Here is a 20,218-nt window from a genome sequence, read left to right on the forward strand (position 1 = left end):
TTCCCCGGGCAGCACACCACACCCTCACTGGGGACTACTTCTTTTTGTCTCTTTGTACTTCTAGACCAATGGTGTTCTGACTTTAGCAGGCACCCAGAGGCTTGGCACAACACAGGTTGCTGAGCTCAGGCCCACCATCTCTAATACAGTCATGCGCTACATTTTGCATTCCCAGCCGTTTCCCAGGTGACACTCCTGCTGCTAATACAGGCACCTCATTTGAGAGCCTCTGCTGTATGCTATTATCCCCATTTTAAAAACCCAAAGCTCAGAAGTGTTGAGTAACTTCTGTGCCCAAAGTTTCATGCACAGCTAGTAACTAGCTTTCAAAATAAGATGTGGCTGAATTCATGATCAGTTCTTTCTGTTCTACCGTAATACCTTTGGTGAAGATTTCATCCTAACATGGCATTTTAAGTGCTAGTTTTATTCCCAGGCTGGCCCACAACAGTGTATTCAATTACAGTAGAGTTGGACTTTAGAACCAAGAGCTCTGCTGTGATTGTTGGGCTCTTGGCAGGCAATGCTGGGAGTACAGGAAGAAGCAGAGGAGTAATAAGACTAGTTACTCTCTTGTCTTGCTACAGGGTGACTCATCCTTGATGACAGCTTGAGCTACCAGAATACAAAGGAATTGTCATCATGTAAACTTAATGGTGGATTTTGGTTGGAAGGCAATAGAAGGTTGTGATTATACACACACACACACACACACACACACTGGAGTTGGAAGTCTGATCATTTGATTATCTGTTATCTGAGTCTGAGCCAGTGCAAGACACACAATAAGCTTTAAATAAGTGTTAGCTGATATGGTCAACGTGGAAGAGGTGGGTAGGAGATGACGACAGCAACCTTAACAGTGAGATTCACAGCCAAGTTACAGAGTCAGGTGTTTTAGAAAAATTAATCTTTCATTAATCTTCATTTAAGGAAATGTTGCTAGGCTATCAGATCTATTAACTGTGTGTTGTGTCATATTTCATCAAGAATATTTTTACATCTTACCTTTGCAGTAGTATTCCATACTTCTGCTTGCCGACATTTGGATTCAAGCACATTTTGCCATTGACGAATGATGCTGAAAAATTCAATGAAATTGTGAAGAATCAGAAAATTTCTGCTAATATTGACACACCTGAAGGTGGATTTGATGCAATTATGCAAGCTGCTGTGTGTAAGGTATGCTGAGGGGAGTAATGCTTCACTCTGCTAACATAAAAAAATTTCATCTCTTGCTAACAAATTTGCTTGGAAAAGCTTAGCTAATTTTCTTTCCTTTATGCTGTATTTCTACCTTTGATACTTTTCTTAAAGCACAAAATTTTTAATTAAATCATGTTGAAATAGGGACTGCTTTTTATGCCTATATGAATAGTCTAAGAAAATTATTGTTATATTGGGAAAATTTAGTTGAAACAACATGTATGATTACTTTTCAAAGATCCAGATCAGACTAACTAGTTTTTGGATTAACCATAGTGGAAAAAAATTAAAAGCAGAACATTAATGAAAAAACTAAAAATGCCCTGAATCAGTATATACCTACACATATGATTACATATCTATTGTTTGAACCAACAAAATAAACATCAGAAGTTACGCTGACTCTGTGACATTGTAGGAACACTGCTCCTCCTTGACTATCTGACAAGTATCCCTGAGAATGATTGCCCTGTCTTTAGGCAACAGCCCTTCATGGAAAATTTCAGGAAATGGACAGTGCTGAGGCTTTTAGAAGGTGGGTGAGCCAAGGAATTAGAGGAGAAAGGAAAGGAATAAGGTGGGATAGAGAAGCCAGGATGAGTTTTCACTCAATCAGTTCCTGGATTAGTAGTAATTAAAGGAGAGCGCTCTGCTAGACACAGGCAACAGACAATCTTAATTAGCAGAATATTGGGGCCATACTTTGATAAGCAATTCTTACCTTTGTATTGCATTTATAATGTTTGGATGATGTCATTAGAAAGAGAAACATGTGCCTAAATGTTGGGTGACATTTTAATGAAACAGGCTTACTTTGAGTCCATTTTGTATTTCATTTTGACAAGTTTCACTTCAGTTTGGATTTGGGATTATCTATGACCTTCTCTTCCTTCTCCCCTCATTTTTCTGGTTTGAATTGAAAGCTGGACAGGAAAAATAATTAACTATGTAAAAGTCAAGATCAACTGAATACTGATTGTAGTGGGACTATTTTCTCGGAAGCCTAAATCATCTGAAAATGTTATCCAGAAAAAAGCAAATGTCACAGAATTTCATGCTTTTAAAATATTAATATCATCAACTCACAGTAGATGAAAAAGGCTAAAATAGATAGACCAGAAATATATTTTTTATAATCTAAATATGTCCAAGCATAATTGATCCACATTCAGTAAATGCCTGCCTCTCTCCAATACAACACGAATATTTCTTTCTCACTGTAGGAAAAAATTGGCTGGCGGAACGACTCTCTCCACCTCCTGGTCTTTGTGAGTGATGCTGATTCTCATTTTGGAATGGACAGCAAACTGGCAGGCATCGTCATTCCTAATGACGGGCTCTGTCACTTGGACAGCAAGAATGAATACTCCATGTCAACTGTCTTGGTGCGTAACCTGCACTCTGTACTGTTTTCAGGGCTACAAGTAGGCAAATGAAGCAACAATTGTGACTCACATTTTCTGATTTGAGATTAACAATTTGCACCTTCTCAATTCTCACCATCATGAGAGGTTCCTGCAGAAGCACAGGTGGGTGGTGAGCACACATGGGAAGTTTGGATCTGCTATGACACACGTGATCAAAGAGCCTGGGGCTGGTGAAGCAGCACAGGCAGCTCATTCTGTTCTTTTTTTTTTTTTTTTTTTTTATTTATTTATTTTTTTTTTGAGACAGAGTCTCACTCTGTTGCCCAGGCTAGAGTGAGTGCCGTGGCGTCAGCCTAGCTCACAGCAACCTCAAACTCCTGAGCTCAAGGGATCCTCCTGTCTCAGCCTCCCGAGTAGCTGGGACTACAGGCATGTGCCACCATGCCCGGCTAATTTTTATATATATATTTTTAGCTGTCCATATAATTTCTTTCTATTTTTAGTAGAGATGGGGTCTCGCTCTTGCTCAGACTGGTCTCGAACTCCTGAGCTCAAACGATCCACCCACCTCGGCCTCCCAGAGTGCTAGGATTACAGGCGTGAGCCACCGCGCCCGGCCCTCATTCTGTTCTTTACCACAGCCCCAGAAAGGGGGCCCAGACCAGAGCAGTAGCCGGTAGGGGTCTCCGTGATTGATGGTCCCTAAGTCATGCCAAGCTTTCACAGACCATGGGGCTCCATGGGAAAAAACTAGTCAGGTATGGCTTGGTTGGTGTTTGTTAACCTTTGGCTTATTTTCTGCCACTTAAAAAATGCTGGTGACATTCAATAAAAAAACCCCACAACATTTGTAAAACCAGGTAAAATTTTCAGAGCTCTTTTGGCATTCATGATCTCCTCCTGACCTCAACAGAACCCTATGTGTCTAACCGTTTTCGCTGAACAGACCATGAGGCTGCCATGCTTGTGCACATGTTTGTTATTCCCTCTGCCTGGAATGCCCTTATCTCCCAGGCTGCTGAGAAACTCTTAATTATCCTTTAAAAGCCAGCTCAATCACCACTGCCCCCAGAGAGCCCTCTTTGACCTCGCTAGGCTCTGAAGCAATCATCTTTCCTTTTGCTCTCATTCATAGATATCTTCTTGCACAGCTCTATATGGACATGTGTTTGCTTACATCTGTCTGTCTTTCTCTATTGTGCAACCCTCAGGGCCAGAACTGGTTTATTATCTGTTTCCTGACAGCACAGTGCCTAGAACACAGTGGGTGGTGACTAATGTAGGAAATAAAATTGACTTATGAAGCATCAGCCTGGGAAGGTCATATTATCCCCATTTAATGCTTGAGAAAATATGGTACAGAGAATTTAAGTGCTTCCTTAAGACAACAGTGCTGTAGGAGAAGTGTATACAACAGAGACAGAGTGAGAGAAGAATCTGGAATTCGAATATCAATTAGATAAACTGTTCTCTAAAAACTCTTAACAGTTCTTAAATTACTCACTACCACTCCTTAACCTAAATTACTAATGTAACGTAAATGTTTTTTCCTAACTTTTGATTAATTATATTCCCTAAACATATATATTCTTTAATCACATAATCTGCCTTTTCATGTCACAGTATCAGTGAGGATAGCCACATTTTTTTGTCTTTTAGTTGATGAGGGCAAGAAACCATGAGAAATGGATCCCTTCTTTTTCATTTCCCTTTTCTTGGAACTTTTCAAATGCCCCATAATAGACATCTTGAAAGTAGCAAGATCCTAGGTGCTAACACTAACTATTGCCTAATGTGACCTTCTCATCTAATAAATGTTCATTCTTTCCAAATGAGTTGTTACAAACGCACAGAAGCCACGGACCATTTTCATGCCTGCCTGGGACAGCCCCGTGGGTCCTTTGAGCACCTCTTAGATCCTCAAAACTGGTCCAGATTCCTGGGGCCACAAAATAATAGGATGTGGTTCCTAGCCTTGAGCTTACAATATAGTTGTGGGAATTAAACCAACAGATCTGATTCAAATAAAAAACCACCTTTGCCCACCTATGAAGGGCTACATGGTTTGATCCTGACAGTATAAGCACAGCAGTCGAAAGGTGTAGGAACATGTGAGAGAAGGAGGGGCTGGCATTGAAGGCGTTTAGGCTTTAGGGTGAAGGATGTTTGGGTAGTTGAAAAGCAGAGGAAACCAAACATGTCACACTCAAAAAGATTTATATGGATCTGGTGTCTCTACTAATAAAAATTCAAATGTTATGGAAAGTGCATATTACACAGCTACATTTGCAGCTGGGTAATTTGCCGGAGTGTTTTCGGCAAAGCTACACTTTTTTCTCAACTTGAACCTTGGACCTAAAGACTTTAGATGAAAATACTCCAATGGTGCTGAGATTCTGTGAACATACAGCATGAGTATAGAGGAGGGTTTATTTCTCAATTCTTCTCTGTTTTGGTTGACTTCAGTCAGGATCGGCATATTTTTATTATAGCTTAATTGTTTGTAGGCTACTCCCTCACTTGGGTTTCCTCTTTGTACGTTAGCCACATTTGGATTCATATGACAGGCAAATGTGCTCCATGTTTTCCAGACTTGGAAGTAAAGTCCATCTTCAAATTTGATAATTAATGACTTCTTTTATTTTTTTTTAAGTTACTCATGTCACTTGGGAACAAATATGTCAGTGGAACAAAAATACAACATGTTTTTAATTATCCTGTAAAAATATTGCAGTATCCCATACAACAGACTGTTGACATTAAAAAGGCAATAAAACCAAACCCAAGAACTGGTACAGGAATGTCGTAGTGTGTCATTCCTCAGCAGACTGTCCCTTTGTCAACTCTGATGCCACCTCATCCAGTTCCTGTAAGAGTTTCAGGGCTACAAGAGTCACCTTAGTCACATACATCCCAGCCTAACTGCCGGCCCCGCCCCCTCAACTCTGCCATTCCCAGCCTGCTGGTGAGTAGCTGAGAAGTGACAGAGCTTAATACACCACGTTGACAGGAATTGATTCTTGGGACTTTATTGGACTTAGAAAGTTTTGGAAAAAATTATTAAACCAACTAAGTGAATAATGCCAATTGTGTACTTGTTTACTTAGAGTGAGAAATACAATGAGCATTAAAGTGCTAAACTCAGTAAGATATCTTTAAAAATAAGTATTGCTTTCTTTATTTTACATTCTTTTATTAAGATGACATGAAATCTATGTTAATTTTAGGAATATCCAACAATTGGACAACTCATTGATAAATTGGTGCAAAACAACGTGTTATTGATCTTTGCAGTCACCCAAGAACAAGTTCATTTATATGAGGTAAGCAAACATAACTCGAGAATTCCTTCAGGGAGATCATGTGTCATGAAACTGTAACATTAACTCAGTAAGTTTAACACCTGGGAAGGTCATTAGATAATCATTAACACTTTCCAAATGTACTGGGCACTTGGCAAAGCGGATTCAGTTCCTACTTACAATTTAAATTATAAACATGAGGTGCAGTGGGGAGTTGGGGGCAGATATGGTGGGACAAGGAAGAAATAGTCAAGGAAATGGAAAAGCTAAGTTGGAAGAGAGTACCAATGAATACAGGACCACCTACCCAAAGGAAAAGTAGCCTCTCTCCCCTTGAACTCTTTAATCTGATGAGGAGAGAGTTTACAGAGAACAGAAAAAAATCTTATGAGTGGGAGGAGAATTGACTTTAAATTATTTGATATTTGCAAATTAGATACATAGAAAAGACACAAGCAGAGACACAAGCTATTAAGAAGTAGAAAATTAAAAGAAAAAAAGTTGTTAAATTGGGCCAGAAAATTTCTCCCTCAAAGTAGTTGGATTTGCAGTTCAAGTTTTTGAATGGAAGCACCAACTACGAAAAGGGAACCATTTCACTAGTTCAAATGATGTTCATACACTGCTGCGCAAACTGTAAAACATACAGTATATGCAAATGCAGAAGATTTCTATGGTTTCTCTCCAGCCTAAGAAAAACAATATGCCAAAATGCCGTGAACTGGGCTACTAGCAAATGATGCTAATCTGCGGTTTCACAGAAAAGTAGAGCCCTTAGCCTGGGCCCTAGAAAACTAGAGAAATTAAACTGTCTGTGCCTTCTATGCAGAAGCGTTGAATACTCCTAAATTCACTGGTCTCCCATTCCTTCTGAAAAGACCACTTAACTTGCTTGGTGACTTTACAGGCCCCATGAAACTCTAAGATTATTTCACAGACGGCTTTGATTAAATGCCACTCACTACTAAGGACGGTACTGCCCGTGAACTTGCATCAGGTTCTGTAGAAAGGATCCAGGAGGAGATGCTATCTTGCATTTTTAATGAGAGGGGGGTATTGTACTCCCAGGTGAGATTACCTTCTGCTGCAAACCAAGGAAGTCGCTTGCAATCAAGCTCCATACTCGACGCCTTTGTTCTGCTCAGAGACCATGTGGTTCACCTGATCTGAGCATTTTCTTAAGGCTCTTTAGTATGCGATACTTGTTTCCAGTGGTTTTAAGTAGTAGAGTTGCAGTTGAGATTTAAAAAATACCCCCAAAATACAATAGTGACTCTATTCTGCCTTTGATCCTTCAGGCTAGAGTGAGAGGACCCTGGGGTCACAACACCTCCTCCGCAGCAGGGCTCTGGTTTAGAGGGGGGAGGGGGAGTCACAGAACTTTTCTTCAAAGAGGAGTCTGGGGAACAGGATTGATGATCATGAATATAAACTCCCATAACTCACTTTGGTAATAGTCTTTAAGACTCACAACTCATTTATACGCCTCCCCAAAACTGCTATTAAAAAGACAGAGGAAGATGAAAAATAACTATGTGGCAAAACAGAATCTGTCGGATTTAAGCTTGTTGCATCCATGGTTCCCCTGTTGCAAAGGAAATGATCATTTCCAAGGAAAACGCCAGATTAGAGCCTGCCTCTAATGTAACAGCAGGACATTTATTTTGCCTGCCTTCTAATCTCATTATGAGGGGAATTTATGTTCTGTCATGATCTGTGGTCTTTACCATACAGGCTCCACTAAATTCAAAGGGACATTTTCAGGGAGCCATGCCGCCATCCGGGTCAGCAGCCCACTCTATGACTCTGGCCGTTTCATTATTTTATTTTGATTTTGATGGGCTCCTGATTCCATCTGCATTAGTGGGGGCAGGCAGCAACCTGGTCTAAAGATAATGACAGAGCATCGCACTTCCCCGAAGCCTTCACACAGCATGAAAATGCTGATCTCCTGCTTTATTGATAATGAAAACGGAAAATAGACCGATAATGGCTGGTGTTGCCTTTCAATTTAAATTTCTTGGAAAAGGAGACCTATGTATGCACGGGTCCCATGCAATCTGATGTTTGGATAGCTGTGATATAAGGAACGAAGAATCACTGAAAAATAAAACCAGTGATAGGATAAATAAAGCAAGTGGTTAGAGCTAATGGAAATTGCAGAAGGAAAATTATTTGCCAGGTTACGCGTTTAGCATTGTTATGTGCCTGCACAGGAGGCAGGCTATGGGTTAGGTTCAACGAAAACCCTGTCTGCAGCAAATAAGATTTATGTTGCCCACTCATGTAATGCAGGAAAAATGACTGTTTTTTTCAGTAATTTTTGTAAGATGCTCTGAACCACCCAGATATATAGCATTCCTGTACATTGTTGTAACAGAGAAGAACAAACAATGGAAAGCATAAAGTAAGCAGTTTTGCCTTCAGTTCAATGATTGCAGTGTGCACCCCAGACTCTAGCAAACAGATGATTTCGAGCAAACTTATTATTAGGAATAGCTTCCTGTTTGTCCAATTATAGGGTTCAAAAGATGATGACAGATAATAGACCAAGCAGTAGGTAGTATATTACATTCTAGTGCTAAATACTATTTTGAATCAGGATTCCATTACCCAAGTTAAAAATAATTTTAATATCTTCTCTGATGTTTTTAAATGTTTACTGTTAATTTACATTAAGAGAGTATCAAGCTACTACACCCTAACTGAGTAATGTGAATAGTCTTACCTTCCTCGTGAGATACGGAGATAGAAAGCAATCGAATCAGTGTTCTTTACTACCTTGGCAATCATATTATTAATCACCTGGGGTTATTTGCAAGACTCTGAAACATCCTATATCTTTTCAAAGTGTCTGGTGAAGTTAACAACAGTAATTATCATATGAACTGTTATTATGATGTAATGCTGACACAGAACACTTAGAAAGTAAACAGGAAATATATTGATAATCGACACTTGCAGTTTACTCACTGCTTAATCTATGACCACTACTTTGTGTCCTTGTGGTTATTAGGACAAAATGATGTATCTAAAGCATGGGGATGAGGAGTACAAGCAGGTTTTTTATGCCACCAAAAGGCATTTTCCTCTGAAAACAAAAAGCCCTCAACTCTCAGCTTTTTGAGAAGAACAGTGGGTCTCGCTCATCTTTCTGGTTAGGCCAATTCTTGATACACAGTAGATTCTCGGTAAATATTTGTTGAATGAATAAAAAAAGTACAGTAAAAGTACCCTGTTTTTTCTAAAATTGGGTCAAATGTTCTAAGTAGGGACTTGGAGTTTTGTGTGACAAATACCTGTTGAGGCTGAGGAAGCCCCTGTGCACAGAGCAGGTGGGGACATTGACCATTGCTAGGACCCCCTGCAGCCCTGGCTGTCCCTTCTTCTGCCTCTCCCCTGTGAACACAGATGGCACCAGGGAGAAAAAAAGCACTCTGCTCTTGGTCTTAGGACCAAACTGGTGGAGAAGCTCCCCTGTCTTCTTACCAGTCATGAGAGAAAACCCCGAGCAAGAATCTACACGACGACCCTCAGATGTGTAGACAAGTGTAAACAGCAGCCACACACGCCACGAGCCTGACGTTCTTGTGTGGTTCGTGAGCACAATCCACCATAACCAGTAACCCAGATTTTATTTCACCCCTTCTTTCTTCTACTTGTTCTTTTGAGCTCTTTGTTGCAGCAAGGGAGGAAAGGAGGCAGAGAAACTAGGGAGGGAGAGAAAAAAAAATTGGACCTCTTGGTATTTGTTATTGTTTTGTTTTATAATGTTCCTGTTGGAAAAAATCAAAACAATTTTGCTCCAGTGGAAAACCCTTTATTTCTCCAGCCTCAGTGTTTAGAAAACAAAAGGGCTGGACCCAATGACCTGCAGATTTAACAGTTGGTAACTGAACTCCTAGAGCAGGGAACTTCCCAGGAATTCCAATGATCTCCATATGGATACTTACTTAGGGGTCAGGCAGCTAATTGTAGGGAATGGTCTAAGAAGTTGTTCTTGACCCTGTCAATTCCATCCTGTAATGGGATATTCCAAACTCATGATTTTAGTAAAAATAAAATCATCTAGGAGTAAAAAGACAACTTCTGGATTATGAGACATCACCACGAAGTTAATAAATTGCCCGATTTAAGTGCAAAGGAAAGGATTTTGATTTCCCCTTAATTGATAGACTGAGGAGAGCCGGCTGCCCACACTTTCCTCATTAATGAAAACCTCCACCAGAGAGGGAGGATCTGGAAATAAGACTCATGTCCTCAGATTATCAGGCAGAGTTATCAGGAGTATTTTCAAGGTCATTAATAAATCCCAACCATGAAAAATCATCAGTAGTCACTTCTTAGATCACACATAGTACTTTTCTTCTAAAGAACTCTAAGCCTCATAATCTAGAAAATAAACACACAGAAAAAAAAAAGGTACAGATTTAAAGTAAGGCCTTGATGAGCTGCCCATTTAGGTCAACCTATGTAGAATTACAAAATGGGATTTCATTAATACAAGATCTAAATGTTTCAAGCTTTACACACCACCCAGGATGTCTAGCGTATCATTGGAACCAAGATGCCATGGACTGCACAGTCATGCCTCCAACATTTCATGACAACTCCCAGGAACCCGGCCAGAGTCTGTGACAATAGAGGACAATAAGATACTGTGCCTGCCTCAAGAAGTCTCATAGAGCATTAACAGACTTGTCAACTTTTAATTTGCCTAAAAAACAAGATGAGGGCATTTTAGAGATTTTGTCCTCGAAAGAGATCCCCTTGGCAAAGTGTTGCTGAGGGGCCAGAGTTTTCATGTCTGTCAGTGTTTTTACTCTTTCCTATTCACTGTCTTTGTTGTAAGGGGCAGTGAATTAATTGGCAGTCATAAAACTGCATCTGATGCTAACAGTATCACAGTGTTGGACCAAGCCCTTTACTTTATAGGGGTGAATACTGAGGGCTAAAGATGATATGCAGTAGTGATTATGATAATAATAGAGTAACAGGGAATTTTGCGGAGAGCTTATTAGGCAGCAGCCTGGGAGTTAAGGCTTCTACATTCATTTTATCATTTAAACTCCCTCTTATGGCTACAGAACCCAAAATAGCAAAGCAAATTGCATGTGAGAGCCAGGATTTGAACCCAGACAATCTGAGTCTATGGCCTTGACCCAGGAGATAAGTCACAATCAAACCTGGACTGCCGTGGTGAAAGAACATGCCAATTCCCAGCCACTAGACCACCAGAGACACAGCGTATTAAAGTCACCAACCTTCAAAAGCACAGAGCCCAAGGCTGGAGCAGAGCTGCCTGACAGATGAACCAGTAGATGGATTCCCTCTAAATGGCAGAGTCCTTCAAGGTCAAGAAACACTTGATCTAGGGGTCTTGACTATTGCTCTGTAGCTGTAAATTTAGCTGAATAGAACAATTTAAAGATGTGTAGACGTGAAACAAGAGAGACACTTAGATTCCACCCTGGGGGTTATTTCAGCTCTGAATGGTAAGAAGAGGCCACACAGTTGGGAGCATTATGCATTGGCCAACCCATGTAAAACAGCTACTGTCTATGCGAATCACTGCCTATGGTTCTAATCAAGGGGGGGGGGGCGGTGCAGAAATGAGGGCATATGGTCCAACAAAGGATATGGGTTTATTATGGTGATATAGTTCAAGCATACAGAAAAGAAGAGTAATATAATCTACACCCACCTACCGACGGCCCAGTTTTCTTATATCTTAATATTTTGCCACCATATTTGCTTCAGATTTTTTAAAGAAATAAAATGTCCCCGATACAGTTGCCTGCTGTGTAATTGTCCAGCTCTGGTATGGCCCCACCTCTTTCCTTCCGTGGAAGTAACCAGTGTCCTGAACTTAGCACTCATCATTCTCACATTTGTATTTTGTGCTATTAAAAAACATGTATACATCCACAAATAATTACGTGGTATTGACTTATAAGCTTAATTTCATGCTGTACATGTTATTTTTACAACTTGCATTTTGACTTGCTGTTATTTTTTTTAATTATATTTTCTTATTATGGTGAAACGTCACCATTTAAGCCATTTTTAAGTGTGCAGTTCTGTGGCATTGAGTGCATTCACATTGCTGTGCTCAATGTTACGTCTTTGTAGCTTATTCATCTAGTTAGCTCCATTCATTCCACCTTCCGTTCTTCGTATACACAGGCAATGTGTTCATTCTGCAATGGAGGGGTCGGGTCACCTCCAATTGTGCAGCATTACGAATGTTGCAGCCATGCACATCCTCGCACACATACTCTCTACTGAGGATCCGTATCGGGAAGTGAAGTCCCTGGGTCAGAGGGGAATGTCATCTTCAATTTTCCGGGTTTATCCAAGTTGCTTTCCAGAGTGATTGTATCAGTTATTGTCCCACCAGCAATGTAGTACGGAAGTGTGGTGAAAACAAAACAAAACTTTAAATTACTCCTTTTCTAGTTATGAAATTAATATGCTATTTGCCAAAAGAAAAAAGAAGGGTGGAATACAGAAAGCACAAAGAAAAAAATAGAAATCACTCATAAACTCCGCACTCAGACATAGCTAACCACTGTTGACATTTTAGAATAAATTTTCCCTGTTTTGTTTCTTTGCATGTATTTACATATTTTATTCTACTTGGCATAATACTGTACATATTAAGTGTATTCAAATTTTTGAGTAATTTTATATATTTACAGTCTTATAAAGGCATAAAAATTAAATTACATTTAGTTATATATCAAACAATCACTTTTATTGAAAAGAATGACATTATATGAAAGTAAGGTCATTCTACAAAAATCTGAGCTAATAGTTGCCATTCTTACAGGGTGTCTGCTTTAAAATAAAAGTGAACTTGCCCCCTCCCATCAGTAGCCCCAGAACCTGCACAAGTACTACATTTTTTATCTCCTGGATTACATTTTTACATGTTCACATAATACTTGGTTAGTTGTTGCCATTTCTGTGTAATAACTTTAATAGGACCAACAAATTATTTCTAGTATCCATTTTCTTAGCCCTGAATGTGCCCCCTTGGTGAGGCCTCTGACGTATGTGAACAAGACTCCTCTTTGAGCCACAAAGTGCTCAAAGCTATGCAATTACCCTTCTCGACACTTTCTCTGGGCCCCACAGGACAAGGGGACTCCTGTTTAATTCAGTTACCCATCTATCCTCTGAAGCCTTTCCCCTGAAGCCACAGTTGGCCCCTCTGTGTGGTATGTGTAAGGCTGGCCCGAATTACAGCTCTGCTTACAGTGAACTCATCTCCACTTGGATCGCCATGCGGGAGTCTAACCGCAATCAGGCACTGTCCACAGGGCACTGCCTTTTAAACAATCACATGTGACATCAAGGCACAAGGCAACAACAACTTGTCTTTAACAACTGACAGTTCCCTGGACATAAGAAGAGTTTGGGACTGTTATATGTTTTCATTTTTTGCCTAATGATCTGAAAAACCCAAAATATGCTACAAAGGGCCTAGTATTAACTATAATATAGTTTAATATTTTGTTTGCCCCAGCGGTATTGAATCTTCAGAAAGTAAACAGAAAATTTTGGAAGTCATTTGTTGAGCTTGAACATTTTAGACACACTTTATTCATTAATTCAGGGATTGACACACTTTTTCTGTAGGGTTGCCAGATTCAGCACGTAAAAAGACAGGATATCCAGCTAAATTTGAATTTCAGAGAAACAATGAAAAGTTTTTAGTGTAAGTGTGTCCCAAATCTTAGATAGGACATACTTATACTAAAAAATTATTTATTGTTTCTCTGAAATTCAAATTTATCTGGGCTTCCTGTATTTTATCTGGCAGCCTATTTGCAAAAGGTCAGATAGTAATTTAAACTTTGTGGGCCATATGGTTTCTGTTACGATTACTCAACTCTACCATAATAGCATGAGAGCAGCCTCTGACAATACATATATGAATGAGCGTAGAATTCACAAAAACAGGTGACAGGCCAAATATGGCCCGTAGGCCATAGTTTGCGGATCCTGCCTTAGTTCATTCATTCTGTGAATATTTATGTGCTTTGCATGTGCCAAGCACCAGGCTAGGCCCTAGGAATATTGAGGAGAACAAACAGACCCTATTTTTGTCAACATGGGCTTACAGTCTAGTGAGAGGAAATAAGAAATGAATAATGAATAACTCTTAATAGTGTTAGCAAAGAAATGCAGAAAAATAGTGTGCAGCAATGGAGCATAATTAAGGGGGAGGGAGTGAGACCTTCATTGGATAGGAACTTCAGGGAAGACTCCTTTCAAGCAATGATTATAAGGCAGCAACCTGAAGGTTGAGGAGAAGGCACGTGCAAAGGCCCTGAGGCAGCAAAGGACTTGGTTCTCGGTGTTTTTGAGGAACTGAGAAAGGCTAGTGGGCCTGGGGTGAGCTGGGGCTGAAGGAGATGATGTGGGAGAAGCAGGCTAAAACTAGACCCTTCAATCTTGAAGGCCGTGGGAAGTAGGCTTGGTGCTATTCCATGGGCGACAGATATTTAAAAATATCACTTTTGTTGCTGGGTGTAGATGTCACAGGTATATGACAAGCTGAAAACCCTGTGTGAATTATCGGTATATAGGTTTAAAAACATAATGCTTGTATTCTCCAAATTGCTACAACCCCTCCTGGACAGATCATTCTATACCAGTGGTTCTCAAACTTTGGTGCTCATTAAAATCACCTAGGGAGCTATTAAAAAAAAACCAATGCTGAGGCTATACTGTCAGCTCATTAAAATCGGTATCCGTGGGGCTTAGATCCAGACACCAGTGGTTTTAGTTTGTTTGTTTTGTTTTTGTTAGGTCCAGAGCCGAGAGAAAGACACATAAGTCTCAGGTGTAGCAAAATGCTGTTTTATTTTGAGCATCTGGGTGGAGGTGAAAAAGCATCCACCATGAGGGAGGGAAAAGCCTGAGGTTTTGTAGAGGGTTTTTTGGGGGGAGTGAGCAGCACCTGCAGAGATAAGGAAGGGAGTAGCTTCGTCCTTATCGGGGGCTAGGCACGCTGGGATTGTTGCAGCTGTCTGTGGTCAAAGTTAGATTTACAACCTTGGACCCTCCAGACTCCTGCAGCTTTTATTTTGCAGGCTTTATGATCACTATCTAAGTATTACATCCTATACATACTTTTCGGGTTCCCACTCTAAGTAAACCTAACAGTTTTGTTTTTAGCATCTCCTCTGGTGTATCCAATCACCATGGGAGCTTGTTAAAATGCAGACTCTCATTTGGGAGATCTGGGCAGGGGCCTGGGACTCTACATTCCTAACAAGCTCTCAGAGAAAGCTGATACAGCCAGTCCACCCACCACACTTCGAGTGTCGAGGGCCAATACTGCTTTTGCAGTCCTCGCACACACACCTGCTTGCTATTTTCTCCTCCCGTTCATTGCCTTTCTACGAGTCATCCTTCAAAGTTTTATTACCTGCCGTTTGGTCTGCAAAGCACATAGGCTGCTACTGAAACTCCACGTCGCTTCCCATGTTAAAAGAGCTTTCTAAAGCTTTGGGACCTGAATTCGTCAGCAAAGATCTGCAATCTCCAAAGGCAGGGTAATCTTATTAAGAGAAGATCTGAAGTATCGTCAGGAACAAAAATACTCGATGCAGCCTCTTTGTTCTCTAAGTCTCCATTCTCCAGTGCCTCTCTATGCATTTGTTTGTCTCCGAGCAGTCATGCACTGTGGGTCCATTTGTCTTCCCTTATCACTCTGTTACTGCTGCCGAGCACCCGCTCAGCTGTGTGCTGCAGCGTCTTGGCTGACAAGATAATTACATTCCGGGGCAGCCTGGGAGAAAGACAGGTAATGCTCAAAAGTTCCGAAGTCGACTACCTAGCCGTTGCTGGTGCAGACTTCAAGATCAAGCACTTGATCTAATTAGCACACTCCCCTCGCTACCTGCCTGCCTATGGAATGCTGACAATTGAAAGCCTGAAGGCAAAGCAGGTCTCATGCAACCCAAAGACAGACATTCATGCTACCCTTGTGCCAGAAACAATTACATGTTCTTTTTGGAATCTTGGGTGTCCTAGTAACACAATCGAGCCTGGGGGTAAACTTTTGCATAATACTGGGAGTCCTGCATTTACCGATAATGAACAGGAGAACCAGTGGAATAAAACCCCACAAGAATGAAAGACCTCACGGGAAGAAAGCTTTCTGACTGCCTTCAGTAGAAGGACTTATTTCAGCAAACCCAGCCCGCCCCAGCTCTGGAAGAAGCATATTGCTCCACAAAAGCGAGGCTTTGCCAGCAAAGAGCTGTTTTCCTTTGACCAGATAAATAGCACAATACAGTCCCCCAGGATTTTTTTTTTTTTTTTTTTTTGCTTCTATGCTTTTGCTACTTTCTACATTCCTTTCAAGATGTAGCCTTTGAGTTTGAAAGTCATTACAGCCACAACCTTTTTTCTTCCTTTCTATTTGCTTTGGGTAGGAAAGTGTTTTATAATCTCTAAGTCCTTATAATAAGTGTTCTATCTCTAAATCCATATATATACATGTACATATATATCTATGCCATATATACGATATATATACATATGTAAACATATATACACACATATGTAAACATATAGTGTTATTATCTTAACTTTTTAATGAGACCGTCACCCTCACTTGTTTTTGGCAGTCACACTTGCTCCTCCTACAGGGGCCCTGTAGAGAAGGGTGAACGCTGGTTTTAGAGTCAAGACCTAGTTCGATCACTTACTACATCTGTGGCTGGGCAAGGTACTCACCTGTCCACTTAAAACTAGGGGTTTAAGGTTAAAGAAATAAAAAGAACCCTAGCCCAGTGTTATGGGTTGAATTGTGTCCCCCAAAAAGATATGTTAGAGACTTAATGCTCAGTACCACAGAATGTGACCTTATTTGGAAATAGAGTCATTGTAGATATAATTAACTTACTATGAGGTCACACTGGAGAAGGGCCGATCCTTAATCTAGTATGACTGGTTCCTTACATCAAGAGAAGAGACACAGAGACACCTGGGGGAAGAATATCCTATGACAGTAGGGGTGGATTGGAGTGATGCATCTACAAACCAAGAAACACTGAGTATTGCTGGCATCACCAGAAGTTAGAAAGAGGCAAGGACAGATCTTCCCCTGTAGGTTTTGGAGGGACCGTGGCCCTGTGGAAACCCTGATCTTGGGCTTCTAGCCTCCAGAGCTGTGAGACAATAAATTTCTGTTGTGTTACCAAGTTGGCACTTGTCCCCGAGGCCACATCAGAAGAATGAGGACAAGTGGTTAAGGAAAAGGAAAGAGAGATTTATTAATTTGCTGGCAAATGAGGAGAATGGCAGACTCGGGTCTTACAGTACCATTGTCCTAATGGTAAGCAGAAATACAGAGCTTTTAAAGGGAGCTTTTCAGCTTCAGGCAATTGCTGTTCAGTCCCACCTCCAGCCAAGACAATCTCCTGACCTCCTGACCTCCACCCAGACCTCTCCACCACTGAGTCCTCTCCTGTGTCATAAAAAACAAAGGACATTCCCCTCCTCCTCCCCACCACTGGCGTGAGGCAGGTGTTTAGGTTTTAGTCCTCGAAAAAGGGAGAGGAGGTTTTAAAGAGACAGAAAACATTTTTATGTGCTTTTTCAGGCCATTCCCTCTGTTACGTATTCCCCACTGTCAATTTTACCCTCCCATGTCTATGGGAGGAGGGCCGACTACTCTCTTACAGTTGCGAGCCACCCAGTGTGCGGTACCTTGGCAAGCCAAGGAAATTATCCAATCTTAGGCTTAGTCTTACTCATTAAACTCTCTCAGGCTCAACAGTGACATCACCAGACCAGGAAAGCCATTGCCAGGCACCTGACAGAAGAGGTCTGGTTAAGAGATCTGGCTCAGGGCAGAGGATGTGGATGGGTGGGTCCAACTCTACCGCTTCCTGGCTGGATGACCTTGGGCAAGTTAATTAAATATTCTGGGCCTCAGTATCTTGGCAGTAAAACAGGAATAATACTGTACCTAAAGAGTAGAGCTTCTGTGAACAATGACAGGGACAGCACTGCCAGATATAAATGTTAGCTCTAGTTATTCTTTTCCTGGTGATGGTAGGAGGCGGGTTATGGGGACCCTAAGCACTGTGGGCTCCCTGAGCCAGGAGGCCCCAGGGAGATGCAGAACAACGTGTCCCCCTCGCTATGCATTCCTGCCACTTCCCCAAGGCTGTCCCAAAGTTCCCACGACAGATGCTCCAGGAGCCTTGGGTTTCTGAGGATGCAGGAGGTGCTAGGGTAGGTCAAGGGGCTGGTGAGCACCTCTCAATCCTGTTGGAGGCCCCCTGAATTGGTAACTGCAGCTCATGACAGCCTAGTCTTGGGACCAGCTCTTGAGGAAGAGGAGAGATACAGAAGGAGGCAGGTGAGATTCTTGTGAATACCAAGGAGTCTGACGGCTATACACCACCCTTGGCTCCATCCTCAGGTGGAAGGAATCCAGGTAGGAGCTGATGACTCTTTGTGACCAAATACTGGACATATCTGAGCCCTTTTCAGAGTTACCTGCACTTTCTGCAATTTAAGTGACATCTTGATTACCCAGAAACATCCCCTTGATAGCAGCAGTGAATGCTTCTCTATGCATTTGTCAGTCTCAGAATAGCTGTGCATTCTGTGGGCCCATTTCTGTAGGCTGCATAGACCTAGGAGTGGAATTGCCCGGCCATAGGGTGTGCTTCTGTTCGGCTTTATAGATACTGCCAACTCGCTTTCCAAAGTAGTTGTACCGATTTACACTCCTACTACAAAGTGTAGGAGAGCATTGTTAGTTTTTAAGATTTTAGCCACTCTAGTGAATGCACACAGGCATCTCATTGTGGTTTTAATTTATATTTCTCTAATGATTAATGATGTTGAACACTGTTCACATACTTATTTGCTACTTGCATATCCATTTTCATTAAGATATCTTTTTCTTGTTGACATGCAGGAATTGTTTAATTACTCTGGAGCCCAGTCTTTGGTCAGATGCATGTACTATGGATATTTTCCTCCTATTTGGTGGCTCCTTCACATTCTCTTAGAGGCACCTTTTAAGAAAGAAATTCTTAATTTTAAAATTAGACTTTATTTTTTTTAGAGCAGTTTTAGGTTCACAACAAAATGAGTAGAAGGTACAGAGATTGCCCGTATACCCACTGTCCCCACATGTGCACAGCCTCTTCCATGTCATCATCTTCCACCAGAGTGCTGCATTTGTTACTGCTGATGAACCTGTATTGATACATCATTATCACCCAAAGTCCATAGTTTACATTAGGTTTCACTCTTGGTGTTGTACATTTTATGAGTTTTGACAAATGTATAATGACATGAATCCTCCATTGCAGTAGCATACAGAGGATTAATAATTTCTCTGCCCTAAAGCTCCTGTGTGCTCTGCCTACTCATCCCTCCCTCCCCCCAACCTCTGGCAACCGCTGATCTTTTTGCTGGCTCTACAGTGTTGCCTTTGCCAGAATGCCATATAGTTGTAATAATACCATATGTAGCCTTTTCCGGTGGGCTTCTTTCACTCAGTAATATGCATTTAAGGTTCCTCCACACCTTTTCATGGCTTGATAACTCGTTTCTTTTTAGTGAGGAATAATATTCCATTGTCTGAAGGTACCACATCTCGGTTGCTGCCAGGTTTTGGCAATAAGGAATAAAGCTGGTATAAACATCTGTCTGCAGGCCGGGCGCAGTGGCTCACGCCTGTAATCCTAGCACTCTGGGAGGCCGAGGTGGGCGGATCATTTGAGTTCAGGAGTTCGAGACCAGCCTGAGCAAGAGCGAGACCCCATCTCTACTAAAAATAGAAAGAAATTATATGGACAGCTAAAAAATATATATAGAAAAAATTAGCCGGGCATGGTGGTGCATGCCTGTAGTCCCAACTACTTGGGAGGCTGAGACAGGAGGATCCCTTGAGCTCAGGAGTTTGAGGTTGCTGTGAGCTAAGCTGACGCCATGGCACTCACTCTAGCCTGGGCAACAAAGTGAGACTCTGTCTCAAAAAAAAAAAAATAAACATCTGTCTGCAGATTTTTGTGTAGATATACTTTTCAACTTTTGGGGGTAAATTCCAAACAGTTCGATTGATGAAACAAGTGGTAAGTGTATCTTTAGTTTTGTAAGAAACTGCTAAACTGCCTTCCACAGTGGCTGTACCATTTTGCATTCCCGCCAGCAATGAATGAGAGTTCCTGTTGCTCTACATCCTGACCAGCATTTGGTGTTGTCAGCATGCTAGATTTTGGCCATTCTAATAGGTGTATAGTGGTATCTTGTTTAATTTGCATTTGCCTGATGACATGTAATGTGGAGCATCTT

The 20,218-nt window shown here is 41.2% G+C and overlaps 1 protein-coding gene across 1 annotated transcript in view; it reads left to right on the forward strand.

Annotated features, from left to right (window-relative positions):
• Nucleotides 1-20,218, forward strand: part of ITGB6 (integrin subunit beta 6) — a 74,843-nt gene that overhangs the window by 13,225 nt on the left and 41,400 nt on the right. Inside the window, exons 5-7 of the mRNA XM_069472249.1 lie at nucleotides 1,017-1,182; nucleotides 2,430-2,591; nucleotides 5,801-5,896. Of these exons, the coding sequence (XP_069328350.1) occupies nucleotides 1,017-1,182; nucleotides 2,430-2,591; nucleotides 5,801-5,896 (424 nt within the window). The remainder of the gene's footprint in view (nucleotides 1-1,016; nucleotides 1,183-2,429; nucleotides 2,592-5,800; nucleotides 5,897-20,218) is intronic.

This window comes from Eulemur rufifrons, chromosome 1 (assembly GCF_041146395.1).
Source record: "Eulemur rufifrons isolate Redbay chromosome 1, OSU_ERuf_1, whole genome shotgun sequence".
Classification (NCBI taxonomy): Eukaryota; Metazoa; Chordata; class Mammalia; order Primates; family Lemuridae; genus Eulemur; species Eulemur rufifrons.